Source organism: Lepidochelys kempii, chromosome 14 (genome assembly GCF_965140265.1).
Source record: "Lepidochelys kempii isolate rLepKem1 chromosome 14, rLepKem1.hap2, whole genome shotgun sequence".
Classification (NCBI taxonomy): Eukaryota; Metazoa; Chordata; order Testudines; family Cheloniidae; genus Lepidochelys; species Lepidochelys kempii.
Genome location: NC_133269.1, coordinates 16,090,059 through 16,111,083, shown reverse-complemented (window position 1 = coordinate 16,111,083; position 21,025 = coordinate 16,090,059). Strand labels below are relative to the sequence as shown.

Genomic DNA, 21,025 nt, shown 5'->3' with positions numbered 1-21,025 from the left:
TGGGGCTCAGGCCCCTGGCAGGGCTGGGGGTGAGGGGCAGCGTGTGTGAGCCCCACCCAAGGCAGGGTGGGGGCGTGAGGGGCGGGGCAGATCCTGCAGAGGAGTGGGGAGGAGGGGCTGCCGGCCCCACCTCCAGTGACGACAGCAGCCCTTTCCCCGCCCGCGGGCCGGGCCCAGCTCTCACAACGAGGCCGGAAAGGGCTCAAATTGCAGCTTGGAGCCCGCCCCCAGCTCCCCGGCCTGCCGGGTCCTCCTCTATCCCAGCTCTCCCCGCGCCATGGCCTCCACGCGCAGCTCTACTCTCCCGGCCCATGATGCTGCGCGGCGGCGGCGCAAGATGGCGGCGGAGCGGCAGGTGGCCGGCGGCGGTGGCCGCCGCGGGGGAAGCGGCGGCGGCGGTGGCGGGGCCGGGGCCGGCCCGGAGGAGAACAAGGAGAATGAGAAGCCCGCGGGGCCGAAGGCGGGGAGCCTCGGGGACAGCCTGGGCCTAGAGAGTATCCTGCCGGGCCGGCCGGGCGGAGGGGCAGCGAGTGAGGACGTGTCAGTCAGGCCGGGCGGCGGGGAAGCCCAGAAAACACCCCCCTCCCCCATACACACATACACGCGCGCGCGCTCTGTAAAACGGAGATTTTTTTTTACAGAGCCGGGTGGATTCCTAGCGTGGCTCCGTGCTCCCCGCCAATGTGTCCACAGGCAGCCCAGCTGTATCTGCCTTGGGTGTTCGCTTTGCACTGTTAACAGACGAGGGTGGGGTATTCGGGAGAGGGGAGAAACAAAGGCGTGGCGGCGTGTAGTCATGTGGCTTTGGAAAAAATGCTGGGGAAAGGGACCGGAAAGCAGCTTTTCTCTCTTTTTCACGCTCCCTCCACACTGATTATTAAAAGGGGCAGCTTTCTGTGTTGTAATTAAGTTACATTAACTAGTCAGTTTGGAAAGAGCGGAGACTGGCCTTGGCAGGTGGGAAGGGAAGAGTTTCAATTGTACACTATAATGGAAGCTTTTTTATGGCTTTATGCATATATAGCCATCCTGTCCAGAGTCTGAAGCTGTCCGCCACGCAAAGACAAATTGGATCCTATTCAGAATATTAGACCTCAGGTTTGAAGTAATTCTTTGCATATTGCTTTTACTGGTATTTCTTGGTACTCTAAGGCTCTCATTCCTGTTTTGATGGGCCCTTGTGCTGGGCATTGCTGAGCTGTCATTCAGTTGTATATTCTTTCATCCAAAATAGAAGTATTTCTGAGATGAGGTAAGGAGTAGTGTGAGATTTGTTATGGGTTAGAACATGGAGAAACAAATGGGAGGTGTCAGGCACTGACTGGTATTGCTGGGATGTTTTAATAATATAAATTGGTATAGTAGCATAAAAAAAACACTGGATGACACTGGATTAGGCTTCTGGTAACATCACTCTGCTTCTGCAGAAAACGGGATGTAAGCTTTTCATCTTTGATGTCAACTATGATTTTATCCTCTTGACACCACCCTTGCAGCCAGTGTAACAAATATCACTAACCCTCAAAAATGGAAAATTCCAGTCTAGATTTTATTTGCTTGGTGTATGGGCATGTGGCATATGAATTTTACTCAATACTAATGTTTGGTTTCTCCAAGAGAACTTGTTATCGTGGATAAAATAGGTGAGTGACAGGAACATTAGCAATTACAGTTTTTATCATCCTAGTGTGATAGGTATGTTTTGTGTAGCATGTAACTTCCACAAAAAGCTATGGAGAGCAGAGGATCTTTCCTGGCAGTTGTTATAACTATAATGGAGTTAATCAGAATGGGTAGTTTTAAATAAAGTATTTTATATGGGAGTATCATTATTGTTCTCAGGGGAAAGTAAAGTATTCGGTTTCTCTGAATTTGTAAACAAAATAGCACTTTAACAGTTTTTTAAAAATACATAGTAATCCACATAAGTCCCTTTTATCCACATCTGTATTTTTTATCACACTATGCGGAGAGCACAAGATGCTTCTAAAATATAGAAAAACTAGGAATTACTTTGGCTAAGTGAAGCCTCATACATATTGCCATGTGTCAACCTGAAGACTAACCAGAAGCTTGGGATTCTGTCCAATCACTGAAGAGATCTGTGAGGTAGTTTTTTATAAAGTTGATTTACCTGTTGGTACTTTAATTAAAGCTGTAGGCTTTTTCTTGTGAGACGTTTTAGTATGAAACTAGCTTAGCTGCACAGCTGTTGCGAAACTGAGTTGTATCTTGCAGTAGGAAGAAATGCAAATTGAAATGAGGACACAAGTCATAACTTAACTTCTGACAATAGTGATATAATTTAGCATTTGTAGATAAAGTGGCAGTCCCAGTGTCACATCAGTGGTGGTAGGCATGCCCAAATCAACAAAATTGTAAGTAAAAGAGCTCTTATGAATATAATATAATAATGAATATTTATATAACTAAACAATCTAAAATAAATTAAAAGAAAATTCAAGGTAAATACTTAGAATTAGGAAAAATTAGAAGAAAAAAGTAAATTTGTTGTAAAGCTTCCCCATGCTCCAAAATGAAGACTCCTTTGTTCTATAAATATTAGCTAGTGTTGTAATTTTAATAGTTAAGTAGTTCAAGCACTGTATTTTAGGTGTACTTTAAAAGCAGCATCTTTATCTTAAAGTACCTCTGAATGAAAGGGACTTCAATTTAATTATTTTCTTCCATAACTACTATAATTGGTATTAGTTTTGACAAGATTAGTAGTGCTCATAGGTGCTGTAGGAAATGTAATTTTAGGATTTAATATGTAAAGATTGTGGAGATTGATTCTTAAATATAAGTGAGGCACTCTGTGTCCAAAAACACTTCTCTTGAGCTAGATGTTTTCTGCATGTGTCTTTCCCCCAAAATAAAAACACTGATTATCATTTAAATGAATTGAATGAGTAAAATCCATGATGGTCACCAAAATGTACAGTGCATTTTTCTTTTGTGTAGTATTCATTAATTGAAAGTTTTTTGAGAGTGAAGCAAACACCGGACACACCAGTAAGTCAGTCAGTGTTTATGCTAAAGATCGTAATCTTGTCTGGAAACCATTACATGAAAAAAAAGAATTGGTATGTAAATGCTGTTACATTGTTCTCCCACAAAACATTTATGGAAGTAATATTAATTTTAATTGTTTTTTAAATTTGCTTTACTAGTTTTCTTTTAACCAATTTTTAGTGCAAAATTAAACCTTAAATTATTCCTACCATCCTTTTTACAGGAATATGTATACTTAGGGTATGGTTCACTTGGTGAAGACTGCTTTAGGAAATCACAATGTAGCAATTATAATACATTCAGTAAAGTGCCTGTAACATCCTTTTCAGGAGAGATCAAACAATAAAACTCAGCAATGATTCTAAAATTAAAATTTTGCTGGCATAGCTGTGTCAGATGTAGTTTTTTTTGTTTTGTTTTGTTTTTTTTGGCCGCATAGCTATACCAACAAAACCGTAGGGTAGACATTGTTATACCAGCATAAGTGCTTTTGCTGGTATAGCTCATTTCACTCACTGTGTTGGAATACTGACAAACTCTATTGTGTTGGTATAATTGCATCTACAGTAAAAAGGTTTTGCTGGTATAACTGTACTGGCAGACCTAGGTGTAGACCTGGCCTTAATTTGTATCCATAGAATTCTGAAAAATAAAATATGGTGGTGAGAGAATTTTTGCAGACCAATCAGCTCTTGCATTTCTTGTTGAAAGGTTTCACTAATTCCTCTCTTGTGCACCGGACCAATATCTGTTTTAATGTTTGTGTGTCAGAAAAAATCCTGTAGAGTTCTGTCTTCTCCCATTGGTCTTGGTATGCCATTCTATCCTAAACTAAACTCTGTACAATCATAAATGTTCCTTAATGTGAATTCCAGTCCTTCAGATTATTAAGGAATCCCAACAGCAGCATGGTTTACGGCACGGAGATTTCCAGAGATACAGGTTAGTATGTTAGCAAATAACACCAAGGCATTTTATATGTAATAGGCAATATACTTACCTTGATTAGTGTAAATCACCATGCCGAGTCAGTTTTAGCTCCGAGCATGTTTATGTGCCAGTTTGCTGCCATAGGCAGCAAAAGATGATTACTTTGAAAACCAGTTGCCAAATAAAGAGCTATTGGTAGGGGCCTTACTGTAAATGGATGTCCCCATTGTCTGTAAATGAAATTAATGCTCTTTGACTAATCAGATTATTAGAATACTGGGGTTAATTTGTTGCTTGGTTTTTGTTCCCTTATATTTTCGTTAATGACCTCACTAATACCTTGTTAATAGCCACTGAACTTGTCTTAAACTGATTTTTTGTGTGTGCGTGTCTGTGTGTACATTACCTCTTCTAAGAAATCATTTGGAACGCAGAGAGCATCACTCTTTTAGTTAGTCCAAGTCAGTGGCCATGACATGTCTGTTTACATATTGCTTTATTGCTACATTTTTCTTGTCTTTTTTAACCATCTGCCATATCTCAGGTTTAATGCTCCTATTACATTTCTTAAACTTGGCTATGTATTGTATTGTTTAGAAACGTTCACTCCCAAAAACTTATGTATTGTCATACCAAGTACATTTTGTCCAGCATTTTCTGATTATTCAATATAGGTTGGCAATGGAAGAGGGATACATAGGAGCCAAGTCACATTCTTTGAAAGGACTGATTTTATTTTGTGGTTATTTGCAGGGGTTATTGCTCCCGCAGGCTAAGACGACTCCGAAAAACTCTTAGCTTCAAGATGGGAAATAGACACAAGTTCACAGGGAAGAAAGTAACTGAGGAGATTCTCTCTGACAACAGGTATTCGGCATGGGGAGAATCTGTTGTTGGGTAGCAGTGCATTAGTGAATCACTCCTGGAGGTAATTTATCTTCACATAGGTCACAAATGAAAACAGTTTGGGTGTTCTCCTAGTTCACAGTTTTAAACCACTTACTTTTGTGGAGAGTTTTTAATTTTTTAAGAGTTTTAAAACCTAAAATAAAGACCCAAGTTCAGACTAGAATAAAGGGAACTGGGGCATTGATAGTGTAGTGTGAGGGGAAAACATAATTCCTGCCCTCACTGCCTGGCCCTAGCTACTGCTATTGATGCTGGTTTCTTGAGCAGTAAAGTTCAAATATTTTTAGGGGAAGTGCTTTGTCAGCACTTCTTTAGAATAGCCATCTGAATATAGACAACTAAAGTGCTGTTACCAGCAAGAATGAGATTGGGGACATGATCCATTATCTTTGAACAGGAACACTTGTTTGCAGTTTGTACTTGTACCTTCAAAATTCACCAGAATGTCTTTTCTGGTAGAACTGGAGGGTCACCAGAGCTTTGGGCTCATTTCCCAGCTGCTCGAAACAGTTGATTGTCTGCTTTCTCATCTTTTTTCCTCTTTGGGGGGGATGAAAATATGGATTTTTTAGCCCATGGGGTTTCTATCCATCTGGTTTGTGTTAATGTTCTAAAATGCATCTGGTTGTTGAAAATTATTTTTAATTATGTACCCGGAAAAGCAATAAGAGACTATTCTACTTTTAGTCATCTTCCACAGGAATTTGTGATGCTGCAAAGCAGAGACTTAATACCAAATTTTCTTTCACAGCTTTAGAATTCCTGAAGGCATCTTTCAGTAGTTACATCTCAGTAACAAGCAGCCACACAATGAATAAGAAAAGGAGTACTTGTGGCACCTTAGAGACTAACCAATTTATTTGAGCATGAGCTTTCGTGAGCTACAGCTCACTTCATCGGATGCATACCGTGGAAACTGCAGCAGACTTTATATACGCACACAGAATATGAAACAATACCTCCTCCCACCCCACTGTCCTGCTGGTAATAGCTTATCTAAAGTGATCATCAAGTTGGGCCATTTCCAGCACAAATCCAGGTTTTCTCACCCTCCACCCCCCCACACAAATTCACTGTCCTGCTGGTGATAGCCCATCCAAAGTGACAACTCTCTACACAATGTGCATGATAATCAAGTTGGGCCATTTCCTGCACAAATCCAGGTTCTCTCACCCCCCTCCCAAAAACCACACACACAATGAATAAGATAAACAACAAAATGGGGCCTTGTTTACTTGCTCATGGTTACCTTTAAAAATATAGGCAAAGGCACCGGTGCTTGCGCAAACAAAGCTTTAATTCATAAGGTTTTTTCATTGAGTGATAAAAAGGAACAAAAAAAAATTACTGGAAAATTGACTCATTTTATTTATAGCCTTCCTGCGTCTGTCCTATAGGTACTTGCTGTTGATACTGATGGATGCAGAGAGAGCCTGGAGCTACGCAATGCAGCTTAAGCAGGAAGCCAACACAGAACCCCGCAAGCGATTTCATTTGCTTTCTCGCCTGCGCAAAGCCGTGAAACATGCTGAGGAGCTGGAGCGCCTGTGTGAAAGCAATCGGGTGGATGCCAAGACTAAGCTGGAAGCTCAGGTTACTTCTAACATTCAGTTTTGTTTTATAGCAGAGGCAAAGAAAGGATAAACTAACCTTTTGTTTCTAGTTGAACAAAGGGTCCTTCTTTGTAAACTGACACTAAATTGCCTGCTCTGACTTCAAATTAAGAATGTCCAGGATGATTTTAGTTTACCGGTTATTGAGCTCTACTGTGTGTGTAGTTAGACTTGCTAACTAATCCAATCAGTTGGTTGAGCAGTAGCACTAGAAGCTTTACAGAAATGCCTTGAGATCTCAATCAGAATCAGGGTCCAACTGTACATGTGCTGTATAAACACATTAAGCAATGGCCCTTGCCTCAGTTTAATTTAAATTAAGATTAAACAAAGTTTTTTTTTTTTAAATGAGACGAATGAGGGGAGAGGATGAGGGTACAGCACTCCTTACTCACTTCAGAAAAGAAAGCTGTGCTGTCGTTTTGCTGAGTGCAGCATTCTGAAAACTCATAGGATTGAGCAACATTTCTTACCAGATGTAAGCTACCAGTTTTTTCAGAGCCCTAAAATATATAGTAGAACCTGAGTTACGAACACCAGAATTACAAACTGACCAGTCAGCCCCACACCTCATTTGGAACTGAAGTACCCAGTCAAGCAGCAGCAGAGATAAAACACAGCAAGTCCAGTACAGTACTGTGGTCAACATAAACCGTTAAAAAAAGGAAAGCAGCATTCTTCTTCTGCGTAGTAAAGTTTCAAAGCTATATTAAGTCAATGTTCAGTTGTAAACTTTTGAAAGAACAACCTGAACGTTTTGTTTAGCGTTATGAACAACCTCTATTCCCAAGGGATTCGTAACTCTAAGTTTCTACTGTATATCTGGATCACAAGTAACGTGACTGCCTACTGGCCAGTGGAGACAGGAAACAATCATCGCTTTGTGATACTGGCCTCCTGTGAAGGGAGCTCTAATAGCTGCTCAGGTGTGATTAAACCTGCCATTTTGTAGCTTTTGTGGGCCTTTGCTGGGCTTCTGACAACAGCAGTGTGTGAGTAGTGATTGCAAGATAGACCAACTGGCGTGTCTTCGTCTCACATCAGGAATTTGTAACTATCAGTGAAATAGTGATGCTGTTAACTTGTGCCATGTAAGTGTAAAATCAAAACTGTTTTTCATAGATAACATTGCTTGAATTAGGATTTTTTTTGTAGTGGCATCAGTGTTAACAGACACACAGAATGGAACTATGCTCACAACAATTAACTTGTCCACTTGTGCTCTGTCTGCAGGCGTACATGGCTTACCTCACAGGAATGCTGCACTTTGAACACCAGGAGTGGAAAGCGGCTATGGAGGCTTTCAACAAATGCAAGTGAGTTTCTCTTCCTTACCATCTTTGTCAACTTGAACTTACTTAATACAATTTGATACAAGACTAGATAAGTCTAGGTGAGCTGCTTGTTAACCCTAATTGTTTAGTTTCTGCCAAAGTTCTGAAAGCTCTTTGATTGCCGTAGTGCTAACCAGTAGCATGATGATAGAGAGCTGAGCTGTGGTGTTGAAACAGCTTCCCTCAGAGTAATGGTTTAGTGTTCAGCAGCCATCCTTTCCCTTAGCAAAAGCTTAATATCCTATTAAAAACAAATGCTACAGCGTAGGTTTTCACTTTCCTGCTGCAGGACGATATATGAAAAACTGGCCAGTGCTTTCACAGAGGAACAGGCTGTGCTATATAATCAGCGTGTGGAGGAGATTTCACCCAACATTCGCTATTGTGCCTATAATATTGGTAAGTAAAGTAGGGGACCAAATACTTAAAGTAAGGATTGCTTTCGAGGCAAGGGTTATTGGAATGTTTATCTTAAACTTGTTGACACATGGGAATGAGTCCATACATAATGCCCTGAGCAAACCCTCCAGACTCATCCATGTGACTGACAAGGCCCTTCAGTTCTGCACCTGATTATCAAAGTGGAAGTTATATTGAGTTGTGCAACACTATGGTTTTATGTAGTGTGAATAAATACATAGTCTGGGCAAGATTCATACAAAGTAACTTTTTCCTTCTTCCCAACGTTACCTAAGCACTAGTTTGTGTTCTAGAGGCCCGGGTCCAAATCCTGTCTGTGACAAATGAAAATGAGTTGGGTCTCAGACTCAATCTGTCAATTCTCTCTCTCAGGTGACCAGTCTGCTATCAGTGAGTTAATGCAGATGAGACTGAGATCTGGTGGCACCGAGGGTCTTCTTGCTGAAAAATTAGAGGTAATTTACTGCATGCTCCAAAATTTGGAACACATGGTGACCAGCTCACCGTTTTGGCTTTGCTTTTTAAGTTAAATATCCATGCATTGTACAACCAACAGACAGAGGAACAATGTTACTGTATAGGGAGCAAGGTCATATCCTGCAGAAAGTAATGGAACCCTGAAATATACTCCAACCCTTAATTTTTAAAGTAAATGTGAGGATTATTAATAAAGTATTCAAAAGTTGTGTTCATTTAAATTGTTAGTCATTTACCTCTGTCTGCACTTTTCAGTCACTGATCACCCAGACTCGAGCAAAGCAGGCAGCTACCATGAGTGAGGTGGAATGGAGGGGAAGAACTGTCCCAGTGAAGATAGACAAAGTGAGGATCTTTTTATTGGGGCTGGCAGATAATGAAGCGGCCATTGCTCAGGTAACTAAGAGATCACTTCCAGGTATTCTATGCCAGTGTTCTAATATCTTCTGCTTCTCTAACCTATATGCTGTCTTATTTGTGTATTGTTGCTGTATGCTGACGTGTTCTACCCCAGAAATAGCTGTATTTAAATGGTGAGTGTAGTAATCTCTGAACATATTTTGTAAATCTCTTTGGGATCTTCAGATGAAAGATGCTGTATACATGAAAATAGATTAGCTACCATTTCCAAAAAAACCCTGGTTCTTTAAATATCACCTGTGCTGGCCATTGGACAGAAGCAAAAGGGCCATGTAACTAGCCCTTTCCATGGAGAAAACAAGTACTGTGCTGTATTGGGGAGCAGATCTGGGAGTTGTGGCATGCTGTTGACTTGCATGAACACTATAAAGGAATGGAGGAAAAGATTCCTGATAAATAGCAGGGGCCAGATTATCCCTGGAGTTACACCGGGGATAAATTTAGCCCCAGATGTTTTGGAACTGCCTAATTATCAGAAAACACTTGCAGTCAGAGTAATTCTGTTTGGCTGTGCACAACGAAGACGAGATTTTTTTTCTTTCCCTGATTATTAGATTTCTCAGGGAAAGGGTTCAGAAATAATGCTCCTGCCTTCCATTGGCTACAGGTCTTGAGCTGCTGCTGTTTGAAGCTGCAGTCTATCTTTAGCAGTCACTGCTGCTTGTTTCTTGGCCTGCTCCTGACTACATCAGAAGTTGGGAAGGCTTTCTCTACAAGCAGGAAGAAAAGTTTAGTGGAGTGGGCACACAGCTCAAATTTAAGAGTTTTTAAAAAAGACGAAGATCTGATTTAATTCTCTCAAACCTTTATTTTTTACAGAATGGAGACAGTGGGTGGAGGTAGAAAATCATAGCTGTGCTTTAAAGGAAACCTAAGAAATGGAATTTGGTTGTGCAGCCTCTAGAAGTTTATTTTTATTGATTTCACCTGAAACTTTTTTATTTTTATGCAAGCATATTGATTTCTGAATAAATAATACTTAAGTTCAAGTTATGGGTTAAATCGATAGTCTCAAAATAGAATTCCCTGCAAGTAAGATTGTAGTATGACCAGTAGGTGGTGGTACAGCTTTGCTTTTGTGTTCATCAACTTTCTGTCACTTTCTTTCTTTTGATAAATGCAGGTTAACCGTTGTTAGGGAGTCTTTCGATTAGCTACCCCCTGCTCTTCGGGTGACCTGTTCCTTATGATGGTGACAGAATGGAATGCTGAATTTGATTCCATCTTGTTCTTTAAATAGTTATTGAAAACTTCTAATGGGCTTCCGGAGGACAATGGTATGACACCAGATTTGACTATCCTTGTTGCTATAGATACAGAGAGGAGCAGTCTCCAGACTTTCAATGCTCTAATATTGGACTCAGCCAAGAGGGGCTAGTGTCTGAGATTCTTCAGTTGTCCTGTTTGTACAGCAGAACCTCGGTTACGAACACCAGAGTTACGAACATATTAGTCAACCACGCACTTCATTTGGAACCAGAAGTACACAATCAGGCAGCAGCAGAGACCCAAAAAAGCAAATACAGTACCATACTATTAAATGTAAATTACTAAAAAATTAAAGGGAAAGTTTAAAAAAAAATGACAAGGTAAAGGAACTGTGCTTGTTTTGTTTAAATTAAGATGGTTAAAAGCAGCATTTTTCTTCTGCATAGTAAAGTTTCAAAGCTGTATTAAGTCAATGTTCAGTTTTAAACTTTTGAAAGAACAACCATAACGTTTTGTTCAGAGTTGCAAACTCTGAACAACCGCCATTCCTGGAGTGTTTGTAATTGAGTTTCTACGGTACTGTGGCAGTACCTAAAAGTCCATGCCCCTTTGTATCTAGACTGCTAAGCTGGGCAGTGTTTGCATTTAACTCAGTTGCTTAAGGTAAGGACTAGATTTTCCTTCAGCTGCATTTGACCAGAAGTGAACATAAACCTATTATGCCTTAGTCTTGTGAGTAAAATAAATGCAGAATCTTGGAGCGTGTACTTTTTAGCTGCTTTGTGTTAATTTGGGAAGCAGAGAAAAAATGTTAAAATATGAACTCCAAAAGCCAGTTTCATTCAAATTTGACCCAGGTGTTTCTCACTTGTGAGAATTCCCCTGTATAGAGACTAGATGCCATGACTTGAAGGCACATAGCTAACCCATAGCCATATTGAATTGAAGAGAGTGTAGAGTTTGTAAGTGCTGTAAGAATTCGTTCTGTCACTGTACTTCTTTGTAAGGATTCTGTGATCATCTCTATAGTAGAAGGAGAGCACTGCGTAAATGAGTGGAAGGAAAATAACTTTCAGGGACAGTCCATTATGGATAGAGTGAAAAGGACTAACTAAGATTGGGCATTTCTAAACTTTCAGAACTAGAGCTTTGTCAAGTCAGTTTCAAGCAATTTAATTCTGTCCCTCATCAAAAACTTGCACCCGCCAGATGCCAATGTTTGTGTTCATTCTCTCTCTTGCTCGCTCGCATACATGCGCGCTCCCTCTCCCCCCCCTCCCCCAAAGGAAAGTATTTATCTTGCTGTACCCTCCTTGTCTTTGTCTGCACTTGATATTGATATATCTGTTTTCCTTTCTTTGTGTCCACTGAAGTTGAAATGCTCCTGTGGGTGGAGTTAAGAATGCAGTCAGGTGTGTCTTATGTTTCTGGTTATTCACAGCAATTAGTCCTGCCTTAATAATCTTGTTTAAAAAAAAAAGTTTAAATAAAAGGGTTAAAAATGTTTGTAGTCTGCAGGCCTACAGTTTTATAAAGGGGTGAAATAACAAATTCTTGAATGGGTTTGTTAAACCTAATAATTTGGACAGTCTTTGTGGGAAGGATAAACGGTCTGAAAAGCAGTTGAGTTTTATATTTACTGGGCATGTGCAACAGGACTTCTGTCCCAGAGCAAAAAAAGGTAACAAGCTGCATTGGGATAATGCTATTATTTTTAGACCCTTTCAAAACTCTATGCTTCATTGCAGTTTGAATTCAGGGGAAATTAGATTGCTACAGCAGACTCGAATAATCCGTTTACACAGTGGTGTATTACATGGAATACAGGGTAACAATTTCTCCTTTTTTTTCCCCAAAGGAATTCTACCCTTTCTAAACCCAAGTGGGCCTTTTGTGAATTCATTTGCAGGCAATTTTCCTTCCTTTATCAGAGTGGCTTTGCATTTATTTTAAATGATTTTTCACTACTATTTTAAGTCATCTAGTTGAAAATGAAGTGAGTTTCTCAGTGGATTGTTGAATTGGTAGCACAATGTGTCAGTCCATTAGGTGAAGATCAGGATCCTCCTGCTTGGATGTTTCAAAAGAGTGTATTCTCACTTTTCTTCTGAGTGTTTTAGGCACAGCACTGAGAGGCAAGAACTCCTGAGGTCTAACCGTGATTCTGACAGACTTCTTGTATGGTGTTGAAGAAATGAACTTTTCTGCCTTGGTTTTACATATTAGTGCAATGCGAGCTTTGTAGTTTTAAAGGTGCTTTAATTGAAGTGCTATTAAAGGATTAGCATTATGGAAGGAAAATGAACTGGATACCTGATTTTAGAAATTCTTACTGCTGTAGTAGAAGTGAGATCAGAATAACAAAACAAATTGAAACTTGCACTCCCATCTAGGTTTCCTAGGACATGATGCATTATCTCAAGTTTCTTGCTACAGGCAGGAATGATTTCTATTAGTGTCCTGAACTGCACTAAGCACAATAAGTGAATAAGGCTAGATCCCATCGATGTTTCCATGGTAATGAATGCAGTATTTTAGCGCACTGACTTCCAAGTTGTTGCTTTATTAACTTGATCCAGGAGCGATGGCATAGGGTAGGCAAGGAAGTGTAAAATACCTTGCTGCTTCTCTGGTTAGTAGCAAGGTGCACCCTCTGTTCATCACGTGTGACCAAATCATGTAACCCATAGGTGGATGCCCTGTCTTCGATAGACCTGACAACCTGGGGTTTCCTTATTTGGTTTTTAGATTAGTGTGTTTTGTTTTCGGTCTTTAAGTTACATAAGAGCATATCATTCTTACCAGGTCAGCCTCCTCTCATGTCTGTTTTCAGCATTATGTTGATTTTTTTCAGCTAGTTTAGCCTTTGATGTCAGGAAGCCCAAGTTATCACCAAGGAGGCTAAAAATGTATCTGGATTGGTTCACACATAGTCTGCAAGAGAGGATAGGTTAACAAGGCCAACTGAAAGTGAAATTCCTATCTCCTATCACTCTTACAAATGCAAAGAAGTTGAGCTCTCAAAGTGTCATGGATTAACACTACTGTAGCTTTGGTCAGGGAAGGGCAGGCAAAGTAGGGAGTGCTCTGGAATGCTGTCTCTAAATTCTGTGTATTTTTTGATAACAGGAGCCCAGCTTATTTCTCATCTTCTCCCCCCTTGTTTCTTTAATTACCCCTACTCAAATTTTTCTGTACTGTAAGATAGCTTGTCTATTATTTACTGACCATATCTATTTCAACTGTACATGCTGTGGAAATGCTCTGGCACTATTCAAAGGGTCACTTTTGTTCCTAGCATTCTTGTCTGTCCAGAAAGTGCAGAAATATCAGATGACACATTCTTTCAGTAGTTGACCTGTTATGAGAAGAAACATTGCCATTTGTGTGGATGTTAGTAATGAACCAAAAGAACTAGAAGGGTTGAGTTTTGAAAATGTGCATTAAACAGTTGTCCACCACTTCCTGCTCTGACCTACTGGAAATCAGGCTGCTGATAAAATGTAGTTCTAAAAGACTGTAACGCAGAAACGATTTCAGTTAGAGGATTAATACTAACCTAGCACATCTTCATTTGAGCATAAGCTTTCGTGAGCTACGGCTCACTTCATCGGATGCTCACGAAAGCTTATGCTCAAATAAATTTGTTCGTCTCTAAGGTGCCACAAGTCCTCCTGTTCTTCTTGCGGATACAGACTAACGTGGCTGCTACTCTGAAACCTGGCACATCTTGTGACATTGGGGGTTATTTTATTGGGAAAAAGGAAAAACAGGCCTGGGACTGTGACTGTGTTTACTGTAATGTTTTCTGGTTCATTTTGCTTACAAAAAGAAAGTACTTAAGCATTTTGAAGGTACTGGTGAGTTGAGGATTATTAATGGGGATATGGAGTCTTTCACCTCTGGGTCACTAGTTTGCCTCTTAGTAGCAGAGGGACTATAGATTGACTGGGATGTGGAAAATTAACTTAAACTCTCATTTCTAGAAGTGATTTCATTACATCAAAGTTGAGACTGACAAGACACTGAACTTGAGTTGCCTCTTTTAAAGAGACTTGGGTCTCCTAGGCTGTCATACTGGATCAGCAGTCATCTTTCATGCCTTGGGGAAGATTAGTAGTATTTTCACATAAATAGCCTTTCAAACCAAAATTCCAATTTACTTTGCAGCTTTTTCTTAAACAGTTAATGTAGTAAATATTGAGATGTTAAATATGCATTGCAAATGTTGGAGTGTTGTCTAATGCAATTCTCGTGCTCTTGGGTCAGACAAGGGAAATGGAGTAAGACAGTTAATGTTAAATGTAGGGGAACAGAGAGGTTGGCTTGTTTCTTGGCCTGGCAAGCAGTGGGATTGCTGGTGGGTGCCATCCATCTATGAAGGAGTGAGTGCCTGGAGTCCCTTCAAGCTTATTTAAGAAACAGCTATGACTGATTCTGATGGGTGGTGGTTGTGATGTAACTCATCAAAAATGTCAATGTGTAAATGGCAGCAAAGAGGAAATCAGGCTGTCGACATTTACTCTGCTGAATTTTTACTCCATCATACGTGATCATATATCATCCTCTTTGCATTTTCTTCTGATGTCGTCAAGTAACAGTATCAATAGGGAGAGAACTCCAGTCTTCAGTATGGACATGCATTCTAGCTCTGCAACCCATTGTGCTACTGATCAGAAATCTGCCAACATTTCATTCCTCCTTTCAAAGTGTGTAGAATTAATGTAGTTTGTAAACGTGAAAACTGGTTTGCACTGTACTGCCTGGAGGGAATTCTTACAAAAACACCTTCCATGCTAGACAACAGTGAAACTTTCAGGCCGTGTAAATGCCTCTCTCCTTTTCTGGAATCTATCTGTACCAGCATTGGGGAAACAACGCCTCAAGTTCATGAAACGTGCAGACATGAGTTGTTGCTCTGTAGTACAGTTTTGCTGTTTAGCAACGGTTTGAGTACGTACAGTTACATGATCCAGCTACACATTGTGGTCAACATTTTAAAAGCAATAACTTGGCAGAAGTTTGAAAAGACTTAATAAAGGAAGATTAACCAACTCTTCCACAGTACCAGCCTCACTAATAGGAAAATGTGTGTGTTTTGAGAAATACTTATTTTTGTCTCTTTTCTGTTGTATTCAGGCAGAAGGAGAGGAAACAAAGGAACGTCTGTTTGAGTCTTTACTCAGCGAATGTCGAGATGCCATACAGGCTGTTCGCGAAGAGCTGAAACCAGACCAGGTAAGCACCAAACATATTACAATTTCCAAAGATAGAGGTGTATAACATTTCATCTCCTAGTGTCTCTTGTGAAGTTAAACCCACATCTACCATGGCCATAGTTATTTTTGGATCCATCAATAACAAGGTGTGCTGCAGAGTAATTCAACAGTGGCCAAAGTTCCTCCTCATAATTGAACTCTGCCTGGACATCTTCTCCAACATCATCCAGTGTGTATTTTATGTATGAGACCATTCAGTTTCCAGATGTCCTTCAAAATTTGGGTTTTCTTGTCCTTTTTCTCCAGTTACCAGTTTAAGTAAATCACACACCTTTGTTCCAATTTCTGCAGAAGCAACGGGAACATTCTCTGGAAGTGGATTCTGGGAAAGTGTCCAATATCCAGTACCTTCATAGGTAAGAGTGTTTGCTTAGGGCAGTGTTGCATTCCCATGTAGATTTTGAGAATCTCATCTTAATCCTTTGTCTTGGGCCACCTCAGTCTTAAATCACCTAGACCTAGTGGATCAAGTAGAATCTGGTTTTCCCTCATTCATTTCCCAACGTCCCATTTTCATGCCTTCCTTCCCCCCCCCAAGAACTTGGTCTACCTGGAAATTGGTACACCAGACCATCGCTAGAATGCGGGATTTGGGATCCATGCCAAGTCCCATGTTCTAGCACGGACCACGTTACAATGAAAATTAATGACTGTTACTAAATTTGGGATCCGCGACCGCGTTCTATCAGAATTCGCATTATATAGACGCACATTCTAGCGAGGGTTCGGTGTGGCTAGTAGTGGAAACTCTATCCAAGAACAGCTGTGAATGACTTCTGACAGAATTTCACAGCTTGTGTAAATGATACTTTCTAGTTACCTGACGTACATCAAGCTGTCAACAGCCATCAAGCGCAATGAGAGCATGGCAAAAGCTTTGCAGAAGACACTGCTGCAGGAGCAACAGTCAGAGGATGATGGCAAGCGTACAGCACGGCCTCAGGACCTGATTCGCCTTTATGACATCATCTTGCAGGTAATGCCAGGGCAGAAAAATCTGACTTTCAGGTGTCTCACTGAGACTTTTTAAAAATGTAGGGTGCCAAAAGGACGAACCAGGAAGAGGAAGCTACAGTCTGATTAATGTGATTGGCTGAAAAGGTTCAGATAAAATTCCATGGTACCCAGTAACCGCTTAGGAATATTTTAAAAAGTGTATTAAATGTAATCTCAAAATGCTGATTTGACTAAAGTCTTTTGAATCTCATTCCCTAATGCAGAGGTTCCCAAGCTTCCATGTATCACCATGATGCTGTCTCATTTCCAACTGCTAAATTAAATTGACAGCTAAAAGTAACATTAGAAACTTCCCTAATACTATTTCTTGTAAGCAGTTACCATAGTTACCACATGCATGTTCCACTGGTTTGGTTAGTTTAATGGGAAGGGAGATGTTGCATAAAAGAAACTAACAATGTGGTTCTTACTATGAAAGTTTGAGCCCACTGTCCTAATGCATATTTGTGTCAGTAAGCCTTAAACTCTGCCCTTAGGGTGAATCTACACAAGTTTAATTGAATGATGTTCTCAAATTAATATATCAATAACTAGAAAACATCATATTTGCCTAGGCTCTGACTCAGTAAAAGGGCAGCTTTCTTCTTTCACATGCCAGACAAGAGCATTCATTTGCGTTTGCTGCATTCCAATTTTTCTATGCTTCGTACAGAATCTGGTGGAACTGCCACAACTTCCTGGCCTGGAAGAGGATAAGAACTTCCAGAAGGAGATAGGACTGAAGACACTTGTGTACAAGGCTTATAGGTAACCATCTGGAGGGAACAGCAAGGCTGTTTTGTTAGCTGGCAGTAAGCAATAGAATTCTCTAGAGCTAACTGGGCATGAACTCTGGGAAGTCACATAATTAACATTCCAGTGCAACTGCACAGGACTGGATGGGGGAAAGGGTGGGAGACTCTATCTCAGAGTGAAATAAGTGGGACTGCACCTGCAAGCTGAGGAAGAACAGCCTGACCCAGATGTATAGCTCAATATTGGGGCAACCTGTTTAAAACGATATACTTTTAGATATTCAAGAAATATGCTCAAGGCAAAGCAATTAGTCATTGTAAGGGTTAACTTTGTTCCTCATCCTGCCAGGTGTTTCTTCATTGCCCAGTCCTATGTACTGGTGAAAAAGTGGAGTGAAGCCCTTGTTTTGTATGACAGAGTCCTGAAGTATGCCAGTGAAGTCCAGGCCCAGGCTGGTGCTTATAAGAACAGCTTGAAGGTATGAACCAAACTCTTCTACACTTGAGAGTTCAGTTAACTACCAGTAACTAAATAGTAGGCCACTATATTTCAAATATGATCTTTAAATGGTGGGAAGAATATTGCCTTGAGCTCTATAACACCTTGTGCTTGCTACAGGCTTTATGATGAAGTATGCTAGTGCAGGCATGGCTCCCTCTCTCCTGCCCTGTATGATTGGAGGGGGAAGCAAAGGAAACCTAGATTTTTTGCAACAAAAGTATCCAATAAATATCAATGACTATTAGATACGTAAAGATAGGAATATAGCTGCTGCTTATACAGCTTATCACCAGAGTAACAAGATGCCTACCTATGTAGCTATCCAAAAAAGATTGAGATACTTTTATGTCCATGTGTCTGGATTTCACTTGAAATAAGGTTTATGTGGTACCATAAGGGCTATTATATATGTTCATCTCTCCTCTGAGAATTGATTGACACTGCTGTAAAGTTCCTAGTTTGTCAGAGTTGGAGTCTAAATTTTAAACATTTCTATCCCAATTCTTGTTAAAACTTCGCTTTATATAATTATTGGAGTCTCAGGGGTATTCTTTAATGATCTAGGAGTTGCCTGATGTCCAGGAGCTGATCAATCAAGTGAATGCAGAGAAATACTCCCTGCAGGCAGCTGCTATATTAGGTGAGTTATGCAATCCTGCAGAAGAACTGGCTTCCCTCAAATTCAATCACTTACACATACTGCAGCCACTTAGGCTTTTTCATCTGTAAATGCTACAATACTAAAGTTGCTTCCCACATGTTTTCTCGATCTATAGTGTGTTCTGAAAGCTGTTCCTTTCCAATTCCAGCCTCTTCTAGATGCTCTGTGTGGTACCTCTGGGGCTGCCACTGGCAGACTAGAGCCTTCCCAGTTTATTCTGTAATCAGAGGTTTGAAAGATCTTCTGAAGGACTCCTGTTCATTTTACCATCCTGCAAAGAGCACTCTTATGAGCACTTCTTAGGTGCCATCAAAGATAAACAGCATCCAGTGTATGGCACCTTCGTAGCAGTAGGGTGTGCGTTGAATTTCCTGACTCATCTATTACTTCTCACTGGCTCTGGCTTAACAAGCAGATACTAGGAGGGCTCAGTGAAAGAGGAAAGAGCTCTAATTTTATTTTGACACAGTTGTACTGAGTCATCATTCAGTGTCAACTGAATTGGGGAATTTGTGACCTATACCAGCCTGTACTCATCTCTGGCAGACAAGAACTGCTAAATCTGCCTTGCCTGCAGATAGAAGAACCAGGGAAGTATAGATCTGAGGTGGTGGTTGTTTTTTCCCCCTCCCTAATGTTGTGGACTTGCCACATACCTTGGGGCTTTTTGCCCTCACCGACTTTCCATATAGCTACCACAGTGCCATGCTTCTGTTGGGACTGGGAGATCCTTTCTGTGCCACTTTAGAAACAGGAAAGGTGGGGTGTTTGTAAACATGACCTCTTTTGACTTATAAACTAAGCAATTTCTCTGCTAGAATATCCAGTCTTCCATATGCTGAAAAGCATGAGCCCAAAGGTGACTTCTGAACACATCTTATGAGTTTTGACACTAATAGTCTCTGTCTGCATATTCATATGGCACTTCTGTGAATCTTTCAGATGCAAATGACACCCATGAGACTGAGTCTCCCTCCCAGGTCAAGGATGGCAAGGTGAGTCATGGCTTTGCGCACTGGGGTGAAAAAGAGGCAATTTCATTAGCACTAGTTTTTTTCTGCAAGAGGAGAATTTTCTAGTAATTGGGGAAAGTAAAGCTTAATTTTAACCTAAGAGTAAGCCATGTGTCTATTTTGACAATTTCTATTTTAAATTGTAACTAACCTAAGATGCACACACTTAAGTAAGACCAGTGTGTTCAAAATGGGTTGTGTAATATGGTCTGTTTTGGGTACAGAATGGTCTAAGCTGATTGTTTTCCATCTCCCCACGAGCACTAAATGGGTGAGTATATGTGGGAGGGAGAGAAGGTTTCTTGTCACCTCAAGGTAGCTAACTGCAGGACTTCAGCTGGTTTGGGTACGGGAAACTGAGGCTGCCACTGCATCTTATCTGGGGTCTCCATTTTTGGGTTTACACTGCTGTGCTGAGAGCATGGGAAAGCTGCCTTTAGTCTGCCATACTTTTTCTTAGTTAGCTGTGGTGGTGATGAATGAGTACCAGAATGCAGCCAGTCCAGCTGGCTCAATGCCACTGCTCATCCTGCATGTCTAGATGCTGCTGCTTGGCCATTGGGCCAGCCATGATAGGTCATCAGCTTCTTTAATATTGGCGTCTGGATCTCTTTTCAGCTACTCTCTGAACGGTTTGAGACATTCTGCCTGGATCCCTCTCTTGTCAGCAAACAAGCCAGCCTGGTGCATTTCCCTCCTGGGTTCCAGCCAGTCCCATGCAAACCCTTGTTCTTTGACCTGGCCCTCAACCATGTTGCTTTCCCACCTCTGGAGGACAAGGTGGAGCAGAAAGCGAAGAGTGGTCTCACAGGATATATCAAGGGCATCTTTGGATTCAGAAGTTAACTCGTGGCCTTCAAAGGAGGTCTTATTCTGTTGTGGGAAAGCTCCAACAGGGTCCAGAACATAAATATCTGCGTCCGAAACCAATAAGGGGAGACTCTTACCATCTTCCCTGTGTTGTGTATGTGCCTGTGCACGTGCGTTCTTTCCCAGTGTATTAGAGGAAAACAGTCTACCCCAGGACCATGTGTACTATATAAATGTCTGATAACATCTGGAGCAGAGAAATTCCATTGTCCTCTGAAAAGTTGGAGTTTGCTTTTTGACCCGTGCCCCATTAAGGGTCAATACACACAATCGACCAGGCATAGACGTATCTTGATGTTCATCGATGGTTGACGTTATAATTTGAATCTCTGATCAGAACATTCTTTGGGGGTGGGAGGAGGAGGGCAGGAGAAGGCAGGTGTTGAGGAACCAGAATTCACAAAGGGGTCTGCCTAAGCAAAGCATATGAAACACTAGCTAGGGAGACTGGATTCCTGCTAGTGTGCCACCTACCACACCCTGACTTAAAAATATATATAGTTATGTAAAGAGAAATCTGTCTTTATTTTTAAAAAATGTTGCATTCAGAAACGAGAGCTGAAACTCTTGTGCTAAGAGCAGGGGTGGTAAATACTTTAATAAATGTTAATGATTACCTAAT

The 21,025-nt window shown here is 40.8% G+C and overlaps 1 protein-coding gene across 1 annotated transcript; it reads left to right on the top strand.

Moving 5' to 3' along the window:
- The first annotated feature begins 304 nt into the window (after window positions 1–304).
- Window positions 305–21,024, top strand: SRP68 (signal recognition particle 68). Its single transcript, XM_073310647.1, has 16 exons — window positions 305–494; window positions 3,891–3,957; window positions 4,699–4,812; window positions 6,252–6,447; window positions 7,701–7,783; window positions 8,091–8,200; window positions 8,594–8,676; window positions 8,954–9,094; window positions 15,467–15,565; window positions 15,898–15,962; window positions 16,423–16,582; window positions 17,276–17,370; window positions 17,707–17,836; window positions 18,424–18,499; window positions 19,463–19,515; window positions 20,152–21,024. The coding sequence occupies exons 1-16, from the start codon at window positions 338–340 to the stop codon at window positions 20,377–20,379; spliced, it is 1,857 nt and encodes a 618-aa protein (XP_073166748.1). The 5' UTR covers window positions 305–337; the 3' UTR covers window positions 20,380–21,024.
- Window position 21,025: the final 1 nt, after the last annotated feature.